This window comes from Vitis riparia, chromosome 14 (assembly GCF_004353265.1).
Source record: "Vitis riparia cultivar Riparia Gloire de Montpellier isolate 1030 chromosome 14, EGFV_Vit.rip_1.0, whole genome shotgun sequence".
Classification (NCBI taxonomy): domain Eukaryota; kingdom Viridiplantae; phylum Streptophyta; class Magnoliopsida; order Vitales; family Vitaceae; genus Vitis; species Vitis riparia.
In genome coordinates, this window is record NC_048444.1 from 3,229,289 (window position 1) to 3,254,479 (window position 25,191).

At 38.7% G+C, this 25,191-nt stretch overlaps 1 protein-coding gene across 1 annotated transcript in view; it reads left to right on the forward strand.

Moving 5' to 3' along the window:
• Nucleotides 1-36: 36 nt before the first annotated feature.
• LOC117930239 (nuclear pore complex protein GP210) overlaps nucleotides 37-25,191 on the forward strand; it is a 55,903-nt gene continuing 30,748 nt past the window's right edge. The window contains exons 1-14 of the mRNA XM_034850791.1: nucleotides 37-373; nucleotides 1,106-1,371; nucleotides 2,293-2,459; nucleotides 2,540-2,756; nucleotides 8,280-8,626; nucleotides 11,445-11,624; nucleotides 11,771-11,909; nucleotides 11,984-12,132; nucleotides 15,951-16,062; nucleotides 16,151-16,734; nucleotides 16,859-16,982; nucleotides 17,090-17,367; nucleotides 24,502-24,612; nucleotides 24,788-24,850. Coding sequence (XP_034706682.1) covers nucleotides 189-373; nucleotides 1,106-1,371; nucleotides 2,293-2,459; nucleotides 2,540-2,756; nucleotides 8,280-8,626; nucleotides 11,445-11,624; nucleotides 11,771-11,909; nucleotides 11,984-12,132; nucleotides 15,951-16,062; nucleotides 16,151-16,734; nucleotides 16,859-16,982; nucleotides 17,090-17,367; nucleotides 24,502-24,612; nucleotides 24,788-24,850 — 2,922 coding nt within the window. The 5' untranslated portion in view covers nucleotides 37-188. The remainder of the gene's footprint in view (nucleotides 374-1,105; nucleotides 1,372-2,292; nucleotides 2,460-2,539; nucleotides 2,757-8,279; nucleotides 8,627-11,444; nucleotides 11,625-11,770; nucleotides 11,910-11,983; nucleotides 12,133-15,950; nucleotides 16,063-16,150; nucleotides 16,735-16,858; nucleotides 16,983-17,089; nucleotides 17,368-24,501; nucleotides 24,613-24,787; nucleotides 24,851-25,191) is intronic.

The window sequence follows — 25,191 nt, forward strand, 5'->3', positions numbered from 1 at the left end:
CAGTAATATCATATCTGGCATTGGCAATTCTCAGAAACGCCTCAGTTCCAATCACTCCTCGCCACGTGGCCCACTTCCTGGGTCCAGTGGCCTCGGCGTCTTCCTTTCGGTTTAAAAGCGCCCATGCTCAGCTCAGGTCGGTTCTCCCCAAAACCCTGTTTTTAGGGTTTTGCTTTCTCACTTCACTCATGGGCCTCAATATGTTTCGCTGGGATTTCCTCTTCGTTTTTCTTGTCATTCAGATGCCTGTGATCAGTACGACGCCGCATTTGGGGTCTGGTCCTCACATAGCTGATGTCAATATTCTGTTGCCTCCCAAAATGACTTATCCCGTTGAGTATCTTCTTCAAGGAAGTGGCGGTTGCTTCAAATGGTATCTTCACTTTCCTCGTCCTATATCTCTTTGTTTGGTTGCCGAAAATAATTTGGAGTTTTCATTTTGCATTTTATAGAGTGTAAGAAACAACTAACAACCGAGAAACTGGAAAGTGATTACTTGGATTTTCTGAGTTGGACTTTTCTTTTATAGGAAGTAAGAAACTGCTAAGAGGGATTCAAAATTTTTTGTTCTTTTCTTCTCCTGCATTTTGTCACTAGCCAATTGTCTTGCTTTTTAGCAGGTGATTCTGTATTGTTGCCGAATAGGGATTTTGGATTCTGGCATTGTGATACTCTTAAGTTCATTCTAAATGCATATAGTATCGGTTGAAACTTGAAGTTGGGCCGCATAAGATTGATCATTTTTTTTAAAAGAAAAATAATTTTAACTTTGTATGGGAATGCAAATTTGATGCTAATCACATAAGATATGATGGAAAAACATGATGGGTTTAATGGCTGTATAAGTATTCAGAATAGTCAGTGCTGCTTGATATGTAGCAGATAATCAAAAGCAACAATGGCTATGCTATATGTAAGTTTAAGTCTTAATATAGGGAACTCCATATATATGCAACTTTATTTGCCTATCAAAACAAAACAAAAAAAAAGTCTTAATATAGGGGGTTGGGGGTTGAATAGGTAGTCCTCCTACACATTACATCTGTAAATTTTTTTAATTAATTGCTTATGATTGGTGATATTTGAGTTTTATCTATTTTTTCAGGTCATGGGATCATCATGATATTTTATCTGTTCTACCTGAATATAATGTAAGCAGTCAATGTTCAACAAGTGCCAGGCTGAAATCCATTGCTACTTATAACGGTCGAAAAGAGACTGCTGTTTATGCTGCCGACATACACACTGGGATTGTAGTTCGTTGCAAAGTTTTCATTGATAATATATCCAGGATCCAGATATTTCATAACTCTATTAAACTTGACTTAGATGGGCTTGCTACTCTCCGTGTTCGTGCCTTTGATAGTGAAGGTATGTCTGTGATGCTAATATCACTGGTTTAGTTTGAGGCTACTGCATTTGTTTGTCTATTATGAGATGTATCTAGCCTTGTGTTAGATTTTGGTATTTCATTACAATGGTTTGTTCTCATTCCATTGTGTTGCACTATTTTCTGTCCATTTAGTAACAATCCCAAAAACCTAGATGTAGTTTTTTTATTCATAACTATTTTTTTTCCTCCATGATTGTCATGAATTTATGTTTGTTAAGTAGATTATGCAATATTTCTTGGTGTTGACAGAACGACCTGAAATCATGAGTCTCATGACATATATGGATTGTTTGGTTCCGTATTTATTTATTTGTGTTTTGGGGACCCCTTATGAATTAATTTATTGTTTATTAAGCTTTGAATTCTCTCAAGGAAGGGAGTTTGTCAGGTCTTGATTTCATCAAATGGGTGGGTTTGGCCTGTGGCTTCTTGGCCTGGCCTTTATTCTGCTTTCTGTTTTTCTGTCAGAGCTGAGCTTGGGAATTAGTTTGTAATTATTGTGTGATAGGGTTTGTTCTCTCTACGATGTTTTAATTTAGTCTTCATTTTCCCATCCAAATTTGAAAATTTGATTTCTTAGAAGTGGCTAAGAGCAGTTTTAGATAAAAAGTAATCACTAGAATGTCATTTTTCCCTGCTACTCTGGCAGTCTGATTGTGCCACATATAATGCTGAAGATGATTAGGCCAACACATGCATATAACAGAATTATTAATTTCCCATCTACTGTGTGTGCGTGGACCATCAATTTTCCTGTTTTAATATTTTTTTTTCCTTAATTCTTCTTAAGCTTCTTGCACACATCAAACACCTTTTCCCTCCTTATTTGGTTCACTTGGTTCTTGAATATATGTGGCCTGGCAATAATTTTTTTTTTTCACCTCTCTACTACGTTGCAGAAAATGTGTTCTCATCATTAGTGGGCTTACAGTTCATGTGGCAGCTGAGGCCTGAAACTGATGGATTGCCTCCTCACCTTGTCCACGTTCCTTTAAAGGATTCTCCCTTGAGTGACTGTGGTGGATTATGTGGGGACCTAAGTGTTCAAATAAAACTTGAAGATGGTGTATGTATCTACTTCATAGATATGAATGACCACATGCCTTTCTTGCTATACCTAACTATTTTCTTTGCTATCTGGTGTAGGGTGCGTTTTCTGATTTGTATGTGGTAAAAGGAATTGGAATTGGCCACGAGGTTGTTTCTGTGCATTTGCTGGAGCCACAATTTGAGCACATGGCTGATAAGATTGTTTTAACCGTAGCAGAAGCCATGTCACTTGATCCTCCCTCACCTGTTTTCATTCTCATTGGTGCTGCTGTTCGCTATACTTTGAAAGTCATTCGGGGGAATATTCCTCAAGGTTTTGTTATGTCATTTCAATAGTATTGAAAATAAAAGAAAATATCCTCTCTTTTGAGTATAATGTTAAATTTGGTGATTCTTTCCTGGAAAAGTGAGTCCATTTGAGATGGAAAATCAATTTATTGTCTATTAGTTATAGATGTGGAAAACAAACCATAAGAACACATTGGTTATGGGAGTTGTTGGTACTGACTAGGTTGGATGAAGTTCTTGGAAGGGGATTGGGCATGTTATTTGGAATCTTGGAACTACAATATTTAGTTAAACAAAATGAGTGTGTTTTATTGAGAACAGAGTATTAGAGGGGCACACTTGTGGTGTGAGCCTTTTAATTATAACATTATGCTAAAATTTTAAAGTCCAAGCAGTCTGTTTGGTCAAAATAGCTGGCTGATCATGTTCTAAAAACTTCTAAATTCTTGATCATATTTTTATAGGTAAATAAGGATTGTATTAAAAAGAAATGAGGTATACAAGACGTATTCAAAATAAATAAAAGACCCAAAAAGAGGTTTTTTTTTTTTTGATAAATAAAAAGGAAGTATATAAATTGGAAAAAGGAAACACCAAAACCAGTGCCCTCAAAGTATACATGGAGTATACACACCACCTTCCCTTACTTAGAGCCTATTCAATCTAAAAAACTTACAAGAGAAGAAGGGCTCAAAACTAAAGAAACCCTGACCCAAGACCAAAGATTACATCCAAAAGAATATTTCAATCTTTGAAGCGGAAGCTTCTCATTCCCAAAAGCTAATCTATTCCCCTCCTTCCAAACTGACCAAAATATACATAAGGGAGCCATTTTCCAAGCCTTCTTGCGACATTTCCCCACAAACGCTCCATTCCACCCAAGAAGAGTTTTCTTGTACACGAAAGAGTCTAAGACACATCAAAAAGGGAGAAAAGAAGATTCCACAAGACCCGTGTCTTAACACAATGAAGTAAGAGGTGATCCACCGTTTTTGCTTCAGATAGACAAAGAAAGCACCTGTTTGCCAAGGAGGCCTCCCAAGCAAAGAAAGCTACCTTAGGAGGCACTCTCACCCTCCAAATTACTTTCGTTAGGGAACATAGAAGAACTCTCGAGCTCCAAAATAGAATAAAGAGACTTGACTGAGAAAGCGCCACCATTTGAAGTTGTCCAGATCACTCTATCTTCCTCCTCCCTTTGCACCCAGAAGACTTCAATCTTACGCAAAAAAAGCTCCACCAATTCGATCTCCCAATCATTAAATGCCCTTGCAAAAAGAGGAGTCCAACCATTCCCCTCACCAACGGGATTCCAAACCTCCGAAACCCAAACATTCTTAGACAAGGAGATGGAAAATAAGGAGGAGAAAGACTCACAAAGTGGCTCATCTCCACACCACTTGTCCGTCCAGAATCTCACTCTCTGCCCACTACCCACATGGTAGGCCAACCTACCATCTAAAAGCAACCACTCCTTCCTAATTACTTTCTAAAGCCCAACATCGTATCTCCCACTTACTTCCCGAGTGCGCCATCCCCCCTCCTCTTCGCCATACTTGTGACTTTTGACTCGCCTCCAAAACGCCTCTCTTTCATTGGCATACCACCAATTCCACTTAGACAAGAGAGCGCTATTCATCAGAACTAAATTTCTCACACCTAACCCACTTTTTTTTTTATCCAAGCAAATCAAGTTCCACCTAACAAGCTGTGGCTTTTGGATGAGAGCACCCCCACCCCACATAAAATCCCTCTGAATCTTCTCCAATCTCAACCTCACTTTTCTTGGCAAGCAGAAGAGAGACATAAAGTGTATAGGCATGCTAGAAAGAGTGCTTTGGATTAGAGTGAGTCTCCCTTCTTTAGATATATACTGCCCCTCCCATGCTTTTCAAGCCTTAAAGGCAAACCTAGATAACAGGAAGGGAGTCCACCCACTTTACAACCCAACTCCAAGGCCAAACCTTCTATGTCATGCACCCTATCCACTGGGATCAACTCACTCTTCTCTAAGTTGATCTTCAACCCTGAACACACCTCAAACCACATGAGAAGCTAGCTTAGATAAGTCATCTGATCTAAAGACTCCTCACAAAAAACCAACGTATCATCCGCGAATAACAAATGCGAGATTTGAACCTCCTCGCCACTCCTACCTCTCACCCTCCAAGCATATAAGAAGCCCTCACTAATAGCCCTTCTCAATAAGCAACGAAATACTTCCATGGCTATCACAAACAAATAAGGGGAGAGGGGATCTCCTTGTCTTAACCCCTTTGAGCTTTGGAAAAAACCGGAAGGAGAACCATTAATTAAAACAGAGAATTTCACAGTAGAGATGCATCAATCTATCCACTTTATCCATCTCTCCCCAAAACCCATCTTTTAAAGAAATGCCAACAAAAAGCTCTTACTAATATGATCATAAGCCTTTTCTATGTCCAACTTACATAACACACCCTCTACATTGTCTTTCAGCCTTGAGTTCACAGTCTCATTAGCAATCAAAACTGCATCCAAAATCTGTTTACCCTCCACAAAGGCATTTTGGGACTCCGAGATCACTTTCCTCATCACTTTTTTAATTCTATTAGCCAACACCTTGGCCAACAACTTGTAGAGACTGCCTACAAGGCTAATTGACCTGAAGTCTTTTAGATCTTCTGCACCTCCCTTCTTTGGTACTAAAATCAGGAAAGTAGCATTCAATGACTTAACAAATCTGCCCCTCTCATGGAATTCTCTGAAAAAACCCATGATCTCAATCTTCACCACATCCCAACAAAACATCCAAAAAGCCATGGTAAAGCCATCCAGACTGGGGGCTTTGTTCTTGCCTAGATCTGAAAGTGCTGCAAACACCTCTCCTTCCGAAAAAGGAATCTTTAGCCCTTCAGCCTCATTGCTAGCTAACCTCATGAAAGACAGTCCCTCAACACTAGGACGCCACCCCCTTCTTCAGAATACAGCTTTTGAAACACCCCCGCCACACTATTTTTTGAATCATTCTCCTCCGTATGCCAACATCCATTCACTTTCAACTTGGACAACCAATTTCTTCTACTGTGAGCATACGTCATCCTGTGAAAGAATCTAGTGTTATTGTCCCCCTCCTTCAACCACATTCCTTAGACTTCTGTCTCCAAGAAATTTCTTCCCTCAACACCCAAGTCTTATAAGACTCCCTAGCCTCTTTCCTTGCTTCACAATCTTCCAGATTCAGAGTTGAATATTTCTCCAATTCATCCCAGTGCTCCACCTGTCTGAGAGCTTCACCCTTTTTAGTGTCAATGATACGAAACACTTCTTTATTCCAATTCTTCAAAATATATTTTAAGGCTCTCAATTTTGCATCCAAAACAATGCTGAAAGTCCCAGTAAAAGTTAAACTCCCCCACCACTTCTTCATCTGGTTCTTAAACCCTTTTTCCTCTAGCCACATGTTCTCAAATCTGAAAGGTGAAGGACCTCTCTTCAAACCTCCACCTTCTAGGAGAATGGGAAAGTGATCAGAGACTGGTCTAGGAAGGATCCCCTGCACGACCCCATTGAACATACTGTCCCAGTTATTTGTCGCTAAAAACCGGTCAAGCCTAGACTGGGACTGGTTATTCAACCCACCTCGCCATGTAAAAGGACCCCCCTGTAAAGGAAAGTCCCTTAGCTCCAAATCCTCTACCACTTTTGAAAATCTCCTCATTGTAGCAGAAAACCCACCCCCCCTACTACGCTCCTCTGGTTATCTGACCATATTGAAATCCCCCCCCTCCCCACACACACACACACTAGGGGTCACTCCATAAGCCTTTTATTGACCCAAGATCCTCCCAGAAATCCTCTCTATCCCAACTGCAAATTGGCCCATACACTCCAGTGAACACCCACATCAACTCATCCACACAATTCTCAAACCAACATGAAATTGAGAACATCCTTTCTTCCACCTCCACCAATTCAACCAATCTGTTATCCCAAAACACCAGAACACCTCCAGCTGCCCCTTAGAATTGATTGCTCTCTAGTCTAGACGTTTTCCTACCCTAAGCCTACGGACAAGCCCTTTCTCATTTCCTTGATTTTAGTTTCTTGCAGGCAAACCACATCCACTTTTTTGGATTTTATGACTAACTTAATGCCTCTTCTCTTATCACTATCGTTTGCTCCTTTGACATTCTATGATAAAATCCTTATCTTCATTTGCACCCCAATCCAGAAGTCCTTCTAGACATACCTGCATTGGTAACCACCTTAGCTCTTTTATAGCTCACTGTCCACTCCAACTTCTTTAGTTCCTTGCTGGATTTTGAAGCCGAAGATTTCGTCTTTCTACACGCCCCGTTCTGGCTCTTTTGTTCAATTCTCCCCTTCATTCTCCTCAAAAGGTACAAAATTTCCTCTTCAAACCCTTATGTTGGCATACCCAGACAATGACTGAACTTCGTAAGGCAGCTAGAACTCCATCCTTCATCTCTCTTCCCCTCTTCCAGTTGGAGGGCCATCGTCTCTGCTAATGGGCTCTCAAATCCCGATCTATATGGAACAATAACTAGCTTAGACCCACTAGCACTGCCAAGCGAAGCCCACGGAGGCTCGTTCTGTCCTTTGCGGGTCGAAAAATTTTCAATCAGCTCATCATGCAACGGAACCCTGCTCCTCGCCTCTTCCGCTGATCCAACCGACTCACTGGAAGCCCCCTCTATCCCCATCACAGAAACGCTGGGCCCTAAAAAAAGAGTAGAAGAAGAATAAACCCCAAGCCCCAAAGAAACAAGAGAGAGTTTGTGACGAAGGGGATACCTAGATGCTTCATCCAATAGCGCCTTGTTGGTGATCTTTAGGCGGTCAAGAGACGAACCCTCGACATTGGCACCTTCCATGACTAGGAGTTCCTGCTCCAGCCCCGTAGTGTCCCCGACAAGCTCAAAGGGAGCTCTAGAAGGGAAGGGCTCCCCAAAAAGACTCGAGTGGGCCTCAGATAAAAAAGAGGTGTGAAGACACAAAATAAATGATCTAGAATTCTAAATTCTAGATCATTTATTTTTGCATGTACAAACATTCTTAAGGCCTTTGCAATATGCAACTTGTTTTTCATGAGTGCTTAGTGGTATTCTTGTCATTTCCTCTCATGTGGTCTATTTGTCTAAAGTAGCTACCTAGTAATGTTTTGGATATAATACATTTAATGTTCTGAAAAATTTTAAAATACATTATTTTTTTTTATGGATATAAAAACTTTCTTTGGGTTATATATATATATGTGTGTGTGTGTGTGTGTGTGTGTGTATTATTTTTTATTTTACTTTTTAAACTCTAGTTTGTTTTTCTGTAATATAATCATATTCTTGTGGCCATCTAAACTTGTTGTAAAAACTTTTGAAATCCCTTTAGTTTATTTAGGCATATACATTTTAATCCTGTAGTTTGTTTCCATACTTCAGCCCTATCTTGTGTTTTCCTCCTACAAAGAGTTACATGGATTGCTTACCTTGTTTTGCATTGTGAGTGTAGTCCTCAATGATCTTATTGGCTTTCTCACTGGTAATTGCAGTGGTTGCTTTACCATCTCCATATCACAGATGGTCTGTTTTGAACTCCTCAGTTGCTCAAGTGGATTCTCAGATGGGTCTAGTCAATGCGCTGAGCTTAGGAGTGACCACTGTCACTGTTGAAGACACCAGAGTTGCTGGCCACATACAAATGTCATCTCTCCATGTTGTCTTGCCTGATACTTTATGTTTGTACATATTACCTCTATCCCTTTCTGATGATCCTTTAGAAGGAGCAAAATCTATTCCATCTGGGGCACGCTGGTATGCGTTTTCTGGTCAACAATATCTCATTCAAATGAAGGTTTTTTCAGGAGGACCTGGTGGCCAAGAAGTTTATATTACTGAGGTAACCTAATCATCTTTTAGTTGACCTGTTTGATATTGGGTTTCTACAGTTACATAGATTTTACTGAATAGGTTTATTTATTGGTTGTTTTTTTTTTTTTTTTGATCTTTTTTTGTTTTTTGTTTTGTTTGAGAAGCAATTAATATACATGTTGATTGGCATTTAAAAAATTGTTCATTTTTTAATAGTTTAATACCTATACATGATCCCAAGGCAATTATGTTTTTCATATACTCTTGTTTAGTATTTATTTATCTATCATTTGTGTTGGAGTTGAACTATTTTGTAATACTTAAACTGGAAGCTGCTTCTTTGATTCCTGAGTTCCTTTCATTTTTAAGATCTAGTTTTAATTTGGTCCATATTTGCTAAGGGCAAAATGAATCCATAAAACTCTAGCATGTTGCTCTTCAATTGCAAAGCATGCTGGTCCTTGGATGAGAGGTTGAGCCATCCACTCCTTGGAATGTAGAATAATCTTAATACCTGAATGACTTCATATTGCTTCCTATAGAATTATTTGGACAGTTACCTTACAGTTACTTGTTTCTTTGTGCTTGTATAATAGTGCATAATTATCACAAGAATGGAATTTGTGGTTATAAGAGAAGCAACCATTTTGACAGACGAGACCAAATTGGAAATGTCAATACACAGTATGAAGGGTAAATACTAATGATATCCACTTGCTAACCCAACCATTTAGCCCAGATTATTGTGCTCTTTGTTTGAGTAGTGGGGAAATTGAATACCGTCTCTCCTTTGATAGGTGAGTAATAAGAATTTATAAATAAGTACAGAATAAAAAACAGTGCACTAAGGTACACAAGATGTATCTAATGGGTGCCAAAGGCACAACCAAAAAAGAAATAACACAAAACAATTCCTTTCCTTAGCGAGAATCAACCAATCAACAAAATCAATTAAAAGCATTGAGCCTTCTTCTATGTATAACTTTACCTAGACAAAGAAATTATTATGGAAAGGGCTTTTCAAAACATGGTTAGATTGCTCTTTGTTATCAAAGAGCCTTTGATTCCTTTTTTTTTTTTTTTTTTCCAAATTGTCCAAAAATGCACGAAGGAGCAACTTTCCAAACCTTCTTATGTCTTCCTCCCACAAAGGATAAACACATACCATTTATTCTTACATTGCCTCTTGGCTTTGGAGCTGTCATAGAGACTCTTTGAGAAGCATGATTAGCTTAGGTGGCTCCTAGGGGTTCCATGTCCTTGATAGATTTTGTAAATTGGTTGAGTTCCAAGTAAAGAGAGGGTTGGGATGCTTGTTATGATGTGGAGTTAGTTGGTGGAAGATGTTGGTTTGGAGTAGAGTTGAAATCTTTTGAAATTTCGTTAGAGGAGGTCAAAGGGCGGGTGATTGGGAAGATCATTGGTGCATCCTTTTTCAGGCACTTACAATATTTTTTTTCTTGTTTTGGCTATCACAAAAAAGAAAAAAAAAAAGGTAGCTCCTTGGGTGTTTTTGATATGTTGTATCTTTTTGGGTTTTGCTAGGAATCTCAAAGTTAGGGCCCTATGGGAATGGTTGTCCTGGCAATCTTGTGGGTTATGTGGCTGGAAATGAATGTGAGGATTTTTGACGAGAGGAAAAAGCTAATGTATGACTTGTTAGAGAATATTTGGTTTCGCACATCCCTCTAGCTGTTCATCATGGAGTTCTCTAGAATTCTCTTCAGCATCATTTTGGGGACTGAAGTTCTGTCTTGTCTCCTAGTTATAGAACAGTGGTGGAATCCGATTGAGTGGGCTTCCACCAATTGGTGTCTTGGAACTCTATCTGATGGTTTTCCTTGGCAATCTAGAGCAGATGGTTATTAAACAACTCATTTGGGATCATAGAGCGTGATATTATTTGAATTGGGCTAGCTATGGAAATAACGATACTTGCTTTACTTTAGGGTCTCAAAGGTGCCAACCAAATTGGGTGTCACTAATAGTAAAAGGCGTTTCAGTGATGAACTTATCTTGGATGTCGAAAGACCAACGATCATAGAGACATAGAGGCCTTTTTAGATATGGTCATTGGATTTTGAGGATTCTAGACTTGGATAGGGGACTGGGTTGCTTCTCATGGAAGCCTAGATTGGTTAATATGGAAGTTGATGGACTAGTCAAGAGAGGAGCCTCATGCTTGGTTGATTTTGTTGTGGATCTCTTGTCTTTTTTTTTTTTTGATTGGAGGATCTCTTGTCTTCTCGAGTGTACTTTATTCTTTTGGATGGGAAGCCAAAGGCTTTTGCCAGCAAAGCTTTTTGTTGCTCTTTTTCTTGTACACTTCTCTTATATATATTTTCAAGGATTTATCATCCTTCTTCTACAGTACAAGTATTGTTTCTTGGGGAAAAAAAAGAAACTGTTTAAAAGGGAAACGGAATCCTCCTTTTTGTCATTTTTGCACCATTGTAATCAATGAATTTGCCATCATTACTCTTTCACTTCCATTTCACAAATCCTAAATGGTAATAGTGCTGTATCAGTCACCATAGTGTAAAAAAGTTTATTTTGCTAAGTATCTCTATACATGTAATTCCTTGCTAAGTATATCTGAATACCTATTGATCTTTTTTAACCTAGGTTGTTGTCGTGGGTTTAACATTTTTTTTTCTCATTTTCTGTTCTCATTGTTCAGTTACACCCTTGTAGCAAATACATTCTCATTATTTTCTTTCATGTTCTCCAGAAAAAAAAATTATGGATAAAAATATTCTGTTTGGCATTTTCTGATCTCATTGTTCTTACTACCCTCTCTCTCTTCTCAATTATTCTCATTTGGATGTTTCTTTCCTGCATTGCAGAGTGATGAAGTGAGCTTGCAATACAACCAATCTATATACTGGAAGGCTTTCTTGGTGTCAGATAGGATTGCTGTCAAGCATGACTGGTGGAATTCCAGAATCTTGAAAATGACATCAGAGGGACTGGGAAAATTGACAGCTTCTTTAAGTTATTTTAGTAGGCATCCTGGAAGAAAGGAGGTGATATCTTTTATTGACTTCTCAAGCATTTCTATATCTCCTTTAACATTCTGTTGTATACTGGTTTCTTTTTGTGGGTGTTTTGGCTGGCTTATTTTAATGAAATGATGTTTCCCTGAGCTTTATCTGTGTGATGTCCTTTGCAGGTTCTCAAGGTTGTTCAAGAAGTCATGGTTTGTGAAAAAGTGAAATTCAGCTTCGACAAAAGAAGTGCTGTTTCTGAAAGAATTCTCCTTCCCTGGGCTCCTGCTGTTTATCAGGAGGTGGACCTAAAGGCTACTGGAGGTTGGTAGCTTTTTACCTGCCCAATGTTTCAAGAAGTTAATTCACTGATGGAATTTCTGTTTTGTTAAATACAGGTTGTGCAAAATCATCCAGTGATTATAAATGGTTTTCTTCAGACATGGCTACTGTCTCTGTATCTGCTTCTGGTGTTATTCAGGCAAAGAAGCCTGGTAAAGCTGCTGTTAAAGTAGTTTCAATTTTTGATCCATTCAATTATGATGAGGTAATGATATTTGGATCCTATACTAATTGTTTGTCCTTCATTTCTTGGTTAGCATGGTAGTTTTATGGGAGGTTCTGCAAGGGGGTGTGGAAGATGACCCCTTTATGTTTTGTTTTGATGTGTTCCCAATGAGTAGAACTGTAGGATTTTTTATGGTGCAGAGCAATCTAATCTAGTACTGAAGGATCTTCTTGTCAAGTCTCTATATGGTTGCTAGGTCCTTGGAGAATGCTAATTCTTCTTCCTTAGATCCAGTCAATAGTTTTGATAGGGGTTGGCTGTCATCATGCCTACTGATTTTAACTTCTGCTTTTGGTTTCTAATGTGCTTTGTTTGCTTCTTGTATAACTAGGTTGCATGCTGGGCGCCACTACTATATGTGTGTGTGTGTAGTTTGCCTCTAAAAAATAATAGTTCTTTCAGGTCAAAAGAGAAGCAAACAATATACAGACATAGGGTATATACATCTGCAGCCATCTTCAGTTTTGCAGCTAGTTTTGCTTTTGGAGCTGTATAGGTTTAATTTCCTTCTTGATCAGATTTTGTATAGCAGACTGTGAGCATGGTGGGAGAATTCTTCATCTTTCCTTGTTCATAATGTCTGTGTCTGTATGTGTGCATGTGTGTGAAAATAAAGTGCAACACTAACTCCAGTAGCTCATTAAGGCTTTTAGTGAAGAAAAAAGTTTACTATGGATTCAACCAAAAAGATCGCCTCTCATAGCAGCATCTGAGTTTGCTGATCTAGGTCTGGAAGCTAATCTTGTCGAGTCTCTCTAATTATGCAATCCTACCACCAAGGTCCTTACTCCTTGAGGTGTAACAATAGCTGAATTCTTTTTGATGAAAATGTTGGTAGCTCTCATTGCGTTAGCCTCTTGAATTCCTTTTAATAAGCATTGCTTTGCTTCTAACTTAATGTTTTCAATGAGAGTTTGGCCGTGGATTTCTTGGAGATTTGTTCTAGAAATGCAAAGTGTGCAACTCTAGAATTGTGCAGCGGGGATTCAAGAAATGGTAATCCTAGTAAGGATTCGATGAGATATGTCAGCCTCTAGGATATGTTTTGTTGGGAAATTTGTCTGCTTTAGCAAGTTTTGGGATTACTGGTGAACGATTTTGAGAAGGAAATTCAGATAGTTGGATGCCAGAAAGGGTCGTAGAATGGGGCCTCGAGTATTAGGAGGTGGCTTTCTGCTACGTCTTGCTTTGATTGGTTGGAGTGCTCGCTTAATTACAATCAATCAAATAGAGAAGAGAGAGGAGCCAAAAGTGTGAGTAGATGATGTTGAACTGCAAAAGAAGAGTGGGATTTTGCTAAAGTGGGTAGATGATTTTGGAATCTATCTTTTGATTTCTTTGAGGGGCTAATGTCAGCTTCATGGGATGGTGTTTCAAGGGTTTGTTCAACTAGTAGTAAGCAGTTTGCCTGCTCGAAGGCCATATAGGGGCTTTCTGTTTTTTCTATTTCTGTAGTGTTTTTGTATTGGGTTGCAATTTGTTGTTTCTCTTTTCCTTTGCTCACCTTTTGACACTACTTGTATACATTGTGTGTTTATTCTAAGCACTTTTAATATATCTACTTGATTTACTTATCAAAAAAACAAATAAATAGATAAATAAGATTATTGGTTCAATTGTTATGCCTTGAGCTAAGCTTTATTCTTTAGGGTTTTAGAATGATTTGTATGTTTATCAAATATATATAAGGCTAAGAATTTAGTTAGGCTTGGTTTAAGTAGGATTGAAACTCTCAACAAAGCCTTTCTTGGCAAATGGTTGTGGAGGGTTGCTATAGAACATAATTGTTTGTGGAAAAATGTTATAGTTGGCAAGTTTAAGGTGAGTGATGATGTGTGGTGTTCCAAAGATGTTGATGAGCCTTGTGGTGTAGGTCTTTGATAGGCTACAAGGAGAGGATTGAGAGTTTTGGGTTAGGACTATCATTTCTATTGGTAATGTTATTAAAACCAAGTTCTAGCTAGATAGGTGGTGTGGTGAGTCCTTTCCTATGTATTGTTTCCCCTCCTTGTTTAGCATTGCTTCTAATACCAATGCTAGAGTAGGTGATCTTTGATTAGAGGAGAATGGGTGTGATTATTGGAACCCTTGTTTTCATAGGAGTTCTCATGATTGGGAGTTGGATGAAATTCACATTTTTTTGTTTTTTTGATAAGCAAAAGAGCAATAGATTAAAGAGCCAAAAAGGCTACACAAAGTACACAAGAAGTTTACAAGTGTGCTTTGAAGCAAAAAAACAAGAAGACCCTCCCTTTATTGGCAGCCTAACCAATTCTTAAAATCAATTATAGACAAAGAGTCAACCCAAGCTCTTGATTTGATAGCTCAACATTTTCAGAAGCCTTTCTATTTCTCTCTTTTCAAATAGTCCAGAACAGATAAAGAGGAGTGACATTCTATACCTTCTTTCTCTTCTTTCCAATGAAATGACCATGCCAACTTAGAAACATTGCTTTGATTGAGGAATGCAACACCCAAACCACTCCAAACAAGCAGAAGACCAACTGCCATAACAAAAGCTCCCAACAGAAAAGCTCCTGACCTTGACTCTGCTCCGCACTAACCTATCCTCCACTGAATCTCGCATTGACAATAACTAAATGAAATCAAAGAAACCAGTCAGATGCTTCTCTGTCAAGTCTTATTATTCTTCCCTTTGTGAAGATGACTTTTTGAAGTTTCCAGCTAAAGGGATTTGGAAGCCAGGGCCCCCGCTGAGGGCTGTTTTTTGCCTGGGAAGCAGTCTGGGAGAAGATTTTAACCATGGATCAGTTGATGAAGAGGGGATGACAATTAGGTGATAGATTTTGTTTGTGTGGGATCAAGGAGGAATCAGCTTGCCATTTACTTATTCTCTGCTCCAAAGTTTGTATGCTTTGGGACCTGTTGCTCGCTTTATTTGGTCATCAGTGGGTTTTTCTGAAGGCGATCAGGGAGTTTTTGTTAGCTTGGCAGGACTCAAGAACTTAACCCAAAAAAAAAAATTGAAGGAAATATGGAGCATGGGCTCCCTTTTGTTTATTTTAGTGCATTTGGAAGGAGCAAAACAGCAAAACCTTCAAGGATGAGCAGCATGCACAGATCAGATGTTGAAGGACTTCTTTTTCTTGAAATTGTTTTTTGATTGGGCTGGGGCTCATTGGGGGTCTAATTTTTCTTGATGCATTTCACTAAGGGCTTGGCATCTAAATAGGATGTGCAGATTCTCTTGTGCAGTGATGCTTTTTGGTTTTTTTGCTTCTTTCTTTTTGTTCTCCTTGTATACTGCCAGTGCACCAGGGATGTGCCCCCTTTTTGCTTTGTGCATTTTTTTATTATATCTTATTTATCTATTAAAAAGAAAAAACTCCCACAAGGTGATCCTTGATAACATATGGAGCTCTTGTTTCAAGGTTTTTAAATGCTGTTTCTTAGGTCTTTATTCTTTTTTTTCCTGTTAAAGAAAAATGACACGATGTTGTGATTGAGTCTCTTCAGATATGCTAGTGGGATCACTGTAAATGTTACTAATAGCATTATGTATTCTCATGCACAGTTGGTAGGAGATGAAAACATCCTGTGTGAGACTTAGATGATGTAACTCCTGAAAATTATCTTTGAAACTGCTAACTGGAAATTTTGATGCTCGATATTGTATGTTATGTTAGTTTCATTTGCAAATTTTTCTGTCAGAATATGCATCTAATGTTGAGAGTTTTTGTAGATTTTATTCACTTCCTCTATGCATGTTTGATGGTTTCTATCTCCTTTCCTGTTTTCCTCATTTTGTTAATTTCTTGTATATATTTATTTCATAGGTGGTTGTTGAAGTTGCTCTCCCTTCATCTATGGTTATGCTGCAAAACTTTCCTGTAGAGACTGTTGTAGGATCACAACTTCAAGCTGCTGTGACAATGAAAGCATCAAATGGTGATCCCGTATTGAACAATAATCTGGAACTTTATTGCTGTCTTAAAATATTCATGTTCTTCCATTAATGTCTATTTGGAATTTACAGGTGCCTATTTCTACAGATGTGATGCTTTCAGTTCATTTGTAAGGTGGAAAGCTGGAAGTGAGTCTTTCATGATTGTCAATGCAACAGGGGAGACTCCTGTCCTGGACAAGCTGGAAAGTGTTGAGCCTTATGCATCAGTATATGGTCCTCCATGTGCATGGACGTATGTATATGCTTCTAGCGCTGGTCGAGCTATGCTGCATGCAACGCTGACCAAAGAATATCAACACCATGATCATCCTTTTCATGGCCCTATTGTTTTACAAGCATCTTCACGTATAGGAGCCTATCTGCCACTTGTTCTGCGTCAGGCAGGTGACGGAAACCAATTTGGTGGTTACTGGATCAATACCGCTCAAGCAGAAGCTCATAGTCAGTTCGAAAATTTGGATGATTTGTTTCTTGTTCCTGGAACACATTTAGATGTCATGCTTGTTGGAGGACCTGAATTGTGGGACAAAAGTGTTGACTTTATTGAAACTGTGGATGAGCATGCTCGTCTTAAAGATGGAGTTCTTGTGCATAAAGTATCTAGCGGCTATGGGAGTTTGTATAGAGTTTTATGCCAAATTTTAGGAACCTATGTAAGTCTCCACAATTTTTTTTCATAGGCAAATTAGAAGTTTGCATTTTCCTGGCTTTTTTTTTTTGATTTATTCAATACATTTTAATTACGATATATTCTGTCTCTGGCTTCAATTGGCTTAGAAAATTGCTTTCAAACGTGGTAACTTGGTTGGAGATGACCATCCTCTGCCAGCAGTAGCAGAAGTGGAATTGTCACTTACATGTAGCTTTCCTTCATCTATCACACTAATTGCTGATGAACCTGGTATGGATGTTATCCCTTAATGAAAATCACATTCAGAGACTAGTTATTTCATTTACTCTTTAGCATCTAACTATATCATTTGGGTGAATTTGTGCCATACTGTTCAGTGAATGAACCTGGTGTTATATGGGCTGCGACTCAAGCTGATCGCAATCCAGAGCGAATTCGTGTCACCCCTATTACTGTGGCAAATGGGCGCACAATTCGAATTGCTGCAGTTGGAATTAGTAACTCAGGAAAAGCTTTTGCAAATTCATCTTCTCTTTGTTTGAAGTGGGAATTGAGCAATTGTGATGCACTGGCGTTTTGGGATGATTCCTATGATTTAGGAGGGTCCAGTTCCGGTTGGGAGAGGTTTTTGATCTTGCAAAATGAATCCAGACTGGTACTGCTAGAACTTTGGTATCGTCAGTTTTATATTATCTTATCTTATTATGGTTTTACTTGTTTGTTGGCTTCTTAATCTCAAGTTTAACCTCTAGGAGGTGATTGGGAAGAGCCGCTAGAACCTAATAACTGGTTTGCTTCCTTTTGAACTGGAGAGACTTTTGAACCTAATAGTTGGTCACTTAATTGAAGTTGTAGGAATAAGATTGCTTAGTGATGCATGATTCTGATTGCATTTCCATCAATCTTGTGGACTTGTTTTAATTCTATTGCTACCATTCTGGGAAATCCTTGTTAATTCAGGAGAACTGGACAAGCTGAGTTTATCATGTTTTATGATAATGTAATTATTAACAATGCTCCATGCATTGTGGTTTGATGGCTATATTGTGAACTTTATGAGGCTCCATGCATTGTGGTTCGATAGCTCTATTATGAACTTTATCATGTTTGTTAATTAATTATTCGGCAGGAATCCCATTATTTCTGATTTTTTTTTGCTTGGAACTCTCCCAAAATTGCTATTTGGTAAATCATTATTATTTTATTTGCTGCTTCCTGGATTTTTACTGACACAAGGAGACTTTGATTTTCATGTAAGACAATATATGGATTCTTATTTTCCTTTATGCACTCTCATTAGATTCTGTTGGAACTATAGCTCTTCTTGTTTTAATCTTTCATATATTTTTTGTATTCTTATAGTTGTTTTGGGTATTCAGTTGATGAAAACTGCTGATTTCTCAGAATCAAATTCTTGGTTGCATTTTTTTTTCTTGATAGATAATTAGAAAAATTGTATTAGTGGAAATAAAGAAAGGAAAATTTTATGGGTAAGGGTTTGCTATCCTCTAACCAATACAAAGTAGAATAGGGAAAGTACAAGCATCTAAGCAGAAATATGCCCCAGAACACCCAACATACAGCCCCAACCAATACTTCTTAAGCACACACTTGGTGTGGCAGGAAATCCACAATGAGTGCCTCCAAAGAAGAGGCTCCATGTTAGGCCAATCTATCAGGCATCTGAATAAAAGGAGCTTACAAAATTCTTGAAAGGTCAATAATCTTGCGAATATTAAAAATCCAAAACACAAACCCTCATCTCCCCCACTTTCTTCCCTGTGTAATCCATGAGACAGCTACAGCCGATTCTCTCTAAACTAAGGTTATTCTTAGCCAATGAGGGCACCTCTATCAAATCTTCTGATACAGCATGGGTCTCTTGACAAGGCTTCTGTAAATTAGGATTAGTGTGTTATGGAGGTTTTCTAACATGTCTACCCAGTATGGCCATTACTAAAAGACTCGTTCCAAATGCCCAAAGGAGTCCTATCTAGAATGAACCTCTTTATCGGGGACCTACAACTTGTGAGACTAGGAATTGTTTTTCTTTCACAATTCTGCAGTCAACTGTACATGTAAAATGTCTCAGTAAAAACATTATTACTTCCTTTCATAATTTTGTGGTCAAATATGCATAAAGCCAGGCTTATTTTGAATTCTAGTTGTTTTTTTTTTTTTTTTTTTGATAGGTAAAAGGATATTGTATTAAAAAAGCATACACGATGTATACAAAGCAGCAAAAACTAGAAGGGCAAATCACAAAAATAAGCAACTACTCCCTATGGGGAACCTAACCAATTCACAAAATCTAACAAAGACATAGACATAGACCCATCCCCAATGTACAATCAAATCTAATCTAATCCTAAAATAGGTATAAAAAAGAACTTTTAATTATCTCATCCTAACTTTCACAATTCTCAAAGGCTCTATTATTTCTTTCCCACCAAATAGACCAAAAAAGGCATAAAGGAGCAACTTTCCAAGCCTTTTTCCATTTTTTGCCAACTAAGGAGCTTCCCCAACTCAGGAACACCCCTCTCACAAAAGAGTGCATCATCTATTGAACATCAAATAGAACAAAAATCAGTTACCACAACATGCAAGCTTTTGGCAATGTAGGAGAATATGGTCACCCGTTTCTTCATTTGCTTTGCACAAATGACATCTGTTAGGTATATTTCATCCCTTGTTTCTAAGCTGACCTTGAGTTAAAATCTTAGCTTAAGTTGCTTCTCAAGCAAAAAAACTAGCTTTTACAGGAGTCCAAGAGTTTCAAACTATACCATGAGGGAAAGACTTTGCTCTCCTACTTGCCAAGGAGGAGTAGAAGGACTTAACTGAAAAATAGCCATTTTCTGTCTTGATCCAAACCGTAACATCATCAGTACCCAAATGGGAATTACGAAAGCTTGAGTGTGCTGTTAGTTACAACAGCTCTTCGTGTTCCTTCAAGGGAAATGAGAGGAATAATGGGGGTTCTACAGTTGTTTTGTGAGGGAGTTGTTTTGTTTCTTCTGTTGTATGAGGTTTTTGTTTGTTTGGGGAGGGGGGAGGGGGTTGGTGGGGTAGGTTTTTAGGGTGATGGGTTTTCTACTTCTTCTCTTCCCTCTTGCTGGCCTTGTGGCATGTCCTTGTATACTTCGTGTGTACTTTGATGCTCCATTTTGAAAGTGCTTTTAACATATTTTTATTTACCTATTAAAAAAAAAAACATCATTAGTACCCAAATAGATGGAGTGATCATGCAAACTCCTAAAAAAGGCATCTACTTCCTCCATCTCCCAGTCATTGAACTGTCTGCTAAACCTCGGACCCCAACTACCCCCATCCTAAACATCAACCACCTAAGCATTTTTAGAAGAGTCTATAAAATAAAGGTTCGGGACGGAATCCCTCAAAGACAAATCCCTGCACTACCTATTTTTCCAGAACTTCACCTGGTTCCTTGAGCTAACCTGAAGACTAGTTTTTTCTTTGAAAGCCTCCCATCCTTTTTTGATTGCCTTCTAAACCTCTACTTTAAACCTCTCTCTCACCTCTTTTGAGCACTAACCACCCCCCCCCCCCCCCCCCCCCCTCCTCTATCCTATACTTACCAACAATCACCCATTTTCAAAGAGGATTCATTTCCCTCACAAATCTTTAAAACCATTTCCCCAAAAGTGCCTTGTTGAGGATCGAAAGACTTTTAAAACCTAAGCCTTTTTTTTGTTCCAAGCAAATCACTAACCAATTTACCAAATGGGGCTTGTTAACCAATGCCCCTCCTCCCCAAAGGAAGTCCTTTTGAATCTTTTCCAATCTATGCACTATTCTTTTAGGGATTACAAAGAGGGACCTGTGGTAAATGAGTAAGCTGGATAAAGTGCTCTTAATCAAAGTTTGTCTTCTACCTTTTGAAAGATATTGCCTCTTCCACAAAGCAAACCCTTTTTGGAACTGCTCTTCTGCCCTTTCCCAAATCCTAATAAACTTGTAAGAAGCACCAAAAGGGAGGCCTAAGTAGGTGGTTGGTAGGGCACCCACCTTACAACCTAATACCTCGGTAAGCTCCTCCAAATTTGGGACATCCCCAATTGGAATCATTTCACTTTTCTCCAAATTAATCTTTAGCACTGAATACGCCTCAAACCACATGAAGACTCAACTTAGGTGCTCAAGATTTTCCTTACTAGCATCACAAAATATGAGAGTATCATTTGCAAAGAACAAATGGGAGACTTCCACTCCTACATCATCATTTCCTTTGACTAGGAATCCCTCAATAAAACCACATTCCTTTGCCCTAGAAAGCATACGGGAGAGGTCTCCATCACTAAGAAAAAAATAGGAAGACAAAGGGTTTCCTTGTCTCAACTCTCTAGAGCTTTTGAATAAACCTGAAGGATTTCCATTTACCAAGACAGAGAAGCAGGCTGTAGAGATACACCATCTAATACAACCTAACCACTTGGAGCCAAACCCCATTTTTTCCATAACTGTAAGGACAAAAATCTAATTTACGTGGTTATGAGCCTTTTCAATCCAACTTGCTTATGATTTATCTTAAATTGTCTCTAATTCTGGAATCCATGGTTTCATTTGCTATGAAAACAACATCCAAAATTTTTCTCCCTCTCACAAAGGCATGTTGAAAATCCGAGACCAATGTACCCATCACTCTTTTAAGTCTATTAGCTAGAACCTTAGCCAGAAGCTTGTATAAATCCCCAACTAAGCTAATAGGCCTAAAGTCCTTTAGGTGTTTGGCCCCCTTTATTAGGCAACAATACTAAAAAAGTAGCTTTTGAACTCCTGTTAAAGGATCTTGACTCATAGAACGCTCTGAAGAATCCCATAACCTCACTTTTCACGAGGATTTTTGATTTGGGTCGTGTGGCAGGAAAGAAATGCAAGGATTTTTTAGGATAAAGCAAGGAATTCAAAGTATCTTTGGGATTCTATTCATTTCCTTGCTTCTCTTTGGGCTTTTTGTTCCAAGGTTTTTAAGGGAACTCCTCTTAATGTGTTACAACTTGATTGGATAGCGGTGTGCAATTCCAAAGGGTTGGTCTAATCTAGAGAGTTTGTATGTTTTTACTGTGTATTTTCTTGTTTTTGTACTTGTAGTTTAGTTTTCTTTGGTGGGAGGATTCCTCATCCTTCTCTTGTACTTTTTTCTATCAATATATCCCTTTGTCGTTTCCTATCAAAAAAGGAAATCCCAGCAACATCGCCAAAAAGCCAAGGTAAAGCCATCCAGACTTGAGGTCTTATCACCACCCAAGCTAGATAAAGCTATAAAAACCTCATCTTCGGTAAAAGGAAACTCCAAGGCTGCTGAACCTACAAATGACAATGAGTTAAAAACCAGCCCACCTATACTCAATCTCCACTCCCCCACCTCAGAAAGCATCGAAAGGCATTTGCCACCCCTTCTAGTAAATCACCATTTACTCTTAAGTTGTCCAAAAAATTCCTCCTTCGGGCATTGGCCATTTTGTGAAAAAATCTTATGTTTTTATCCTTTTCTTTTAGCCACAACTCTCTTGATTTTTGTCTCCACAAAATTTCCTCCAATGCTGCCCGTTTTTGAAACTCGTTTACCACCCCTCTTTTAACCTCATATTTCTCTGTTGTTAGGGTCTTTTCCCTTTCCTTTGCATCCCACAACCCTAGCTCCACCAAAGCCTCAAGTTTTTTGGTGGAAACATTACCAAAAACATCTTTATTCCATACTTTATAGTCTTGCTTCAAGGTTTTGAGCTTTACAACCAAACTGTGACTGTAAGACCCCTATACATTGTACCCCTCCTACTAGTTCCTAATAAGGTCTTTGAAACCTTCCACCTTTAATCATATATTTTCAAATTTGAATGAAGTCTTTCTTTCCTTGTCCTTTCACCATCTAACATGATTGGTGCATGATCAAAGGTTGGATTTTGCAGGGTTCTATGGACCACGCCATTGAATTGATCCTTTCAATCGTCAGAAATGAGAAAACAACCCAACCTACAGGCTAAACAGTTGTTTAACCCACCACACCAAGTAAACAAACCACTAGACAGGGGGAGATCTTTAAGGTGTAACTCTTCAATAACCTCCGAAAAGTGCCTTATGGAAGTTGACATTCTTTGACAGTACCTGCTTTGCTCCAGAAATCTCACTACATTAAAGTCCCTACCCACACACCAAGGGTCGCTCCGGAGACCTCTAAAAGCACTTAACTCAGCCCAAAAGTCTTCCCTCTCCTCAACCAAAATGGGCCCATAAACCCCTGAAAACATCCAAACAGAGTTATCCTTAGTTTCTGAAACGACATGAAACTAAGAATGCACCATGCTCCATCTTAATAAGCTTCAACACCCGATTATCCTAAAAAACCACAATCCCCCCTTGCTTGGCCCTTAGCATCCACCGCCCCCCAGTCCAAGCACCTACCCACACCTAGGCTCCTCACCAAACAAGCTAACATCTGTTGAACCTTCGTTTCTTGACGACAAACAAGATTGGCTGAATGTGAACATATCAAAGACTTAATGGCTTTGCGCTTGTCCCCCTTATTAATCCCTCTAACATTCAACAATAGTATACGAAGTTTCATTGACACACTCTAGCCAATTCCCCAAAACTTTTCCTCCCTCTTCTCCCACCAGTTGAATCGATCTTGTAACTAACAGAGCATTCTAATTTCTGTAGCTCCTTCTCAAACTTAGAGCCACCAACTTTAGACTTTTTTGCCCCTTGCCTCACGGTCTTCTCTTTTGTTCTCAATTCTAGTTTTTTCAAAAGGCCCAAAATTTCCTTTTCAAACCCATCCCATCGGAAGCCCCAAAAGTTTGCCGAAGGACACTAGTATGCTGAAATTACCTTGAGAGCAAGATGGGTCCCATCATCAATCCTTTGGGATGCCACCCTTTACCAAAGTGAAAGGCTCTTCCTCCTCCCCAACTAAAAAACTGGGCTCAAAGCCATTGCAATTAGACTAGAAGTTCACTGACGACCATTCTTAAAGATCATAGAAAGAGGGCCACTTCTACCCCCTTCTTCTAGAGATGGGAACTTACTTTCCATCATCACCAAGTCTCCCTAGCAAATTCACCCCACATCACGACGAGCCTCCCTGACATGAGCCCCGAAAAAAGGAGTAGAAGAGAAAGACCCATGCCCCAAGTAGGAAGAAACAAGATTCATCGTACCTTGGAAAAGAGCGGCTTCTACCACCAATGCTTCATCAAAGGAAGAGAGAGCATCCCCCGATGAACACCCGCGAGGCCCTTCTACTAGTGTCTCCCCCCACTTAGGGCAAAGAGGAGCCCCACAAGGAGAAGGAGATTAAGCTGGGCTTTAGTCCCAAACTTCTCCACTACATTCAGAGAAAGTATTCCCTTCTAGATGGAGGAGAATCCTTTTAAAAAGAAAGGGCAATTCCCTTCATAACTTTCTTGTAAAATACACATCAGTATTCATGGAAAAAGATTCAGTGAAAATATAAGCATTATTTCCCTGTACACAATTTTTCTAGGCTCTTGTCCCTGTAAAAATGTGATTTTCTCACTACTTGTTTAAGTTTATTGTGCATAGCAACTTGCAGTGGTATAATATTTTTTTTCTTTGTCATTTTAAGTGGTACTGTGATATCATGGTGGCTGTTTGACTTTGAATTTAATACTTTTTAGGTTTTGTATTCCTGGCCTCTGGTACCTCTGAAAGTGATTAGAATGTGATATGTGCCTTTTCCCCGTCCTGATGTTTAGCTAGTAATATTGGACATGTGCTGAGCTGTTGAGTGTTTACTTCTCAGTGCATTGTTCGTGCAACTGTTATCGGTTTTGCTGGTACCGTGAGTGGTCATGTATCTGCTCCGCTGCTTGAGAGCTCAGAGAATGTTCTTACAGATGCTGTACGCTTACAGGTATGCTGTTCTGTTTTATGTATTTTATGGGGAGGCCTTATTTCATTGAATTAATTACATGAGATTCATGGCAGTCTTTGTTGCTTCTTTATGTAATTTTTTTTTTTTTTGCTTTGTTTTTTTACTTTTTATTGTAAGATTTGGTTCTTAGCTTTTGAATTGTTCAAACATGCAGCTTGTTTCTTCTCTAAGAGTTACCCCAGAGTTCAAGTTATTATTTTTCAATTCAGATGCTAAGGTAGACTCTTATTCCATTATATTTTTAAATACTTGTTTGGCTTGATCCAAAATGTGGCTGTCATTTTCTTTTATACCACTTCTAATGATGTGTCCTGTCATGCATTTGTGCACTTTTTCTTCAGAATGACTGAATCTTGTGATTCTGCAGCCAAGTTCTGGGTCTAATTCTTTGCTAGCTTTGTGCCAACTTACTACAATTCTGTGTTAAGAAATTGTTGGTATTATTAAATTTTCCTTGGATGAAATAGTTTTTATTGGATTGAAATCCTAGAATCATGTCTTTAGGCAATGTTTTGGATGATTGACCTACTTAATGGGATGTATTTGATTGTAGGTCCC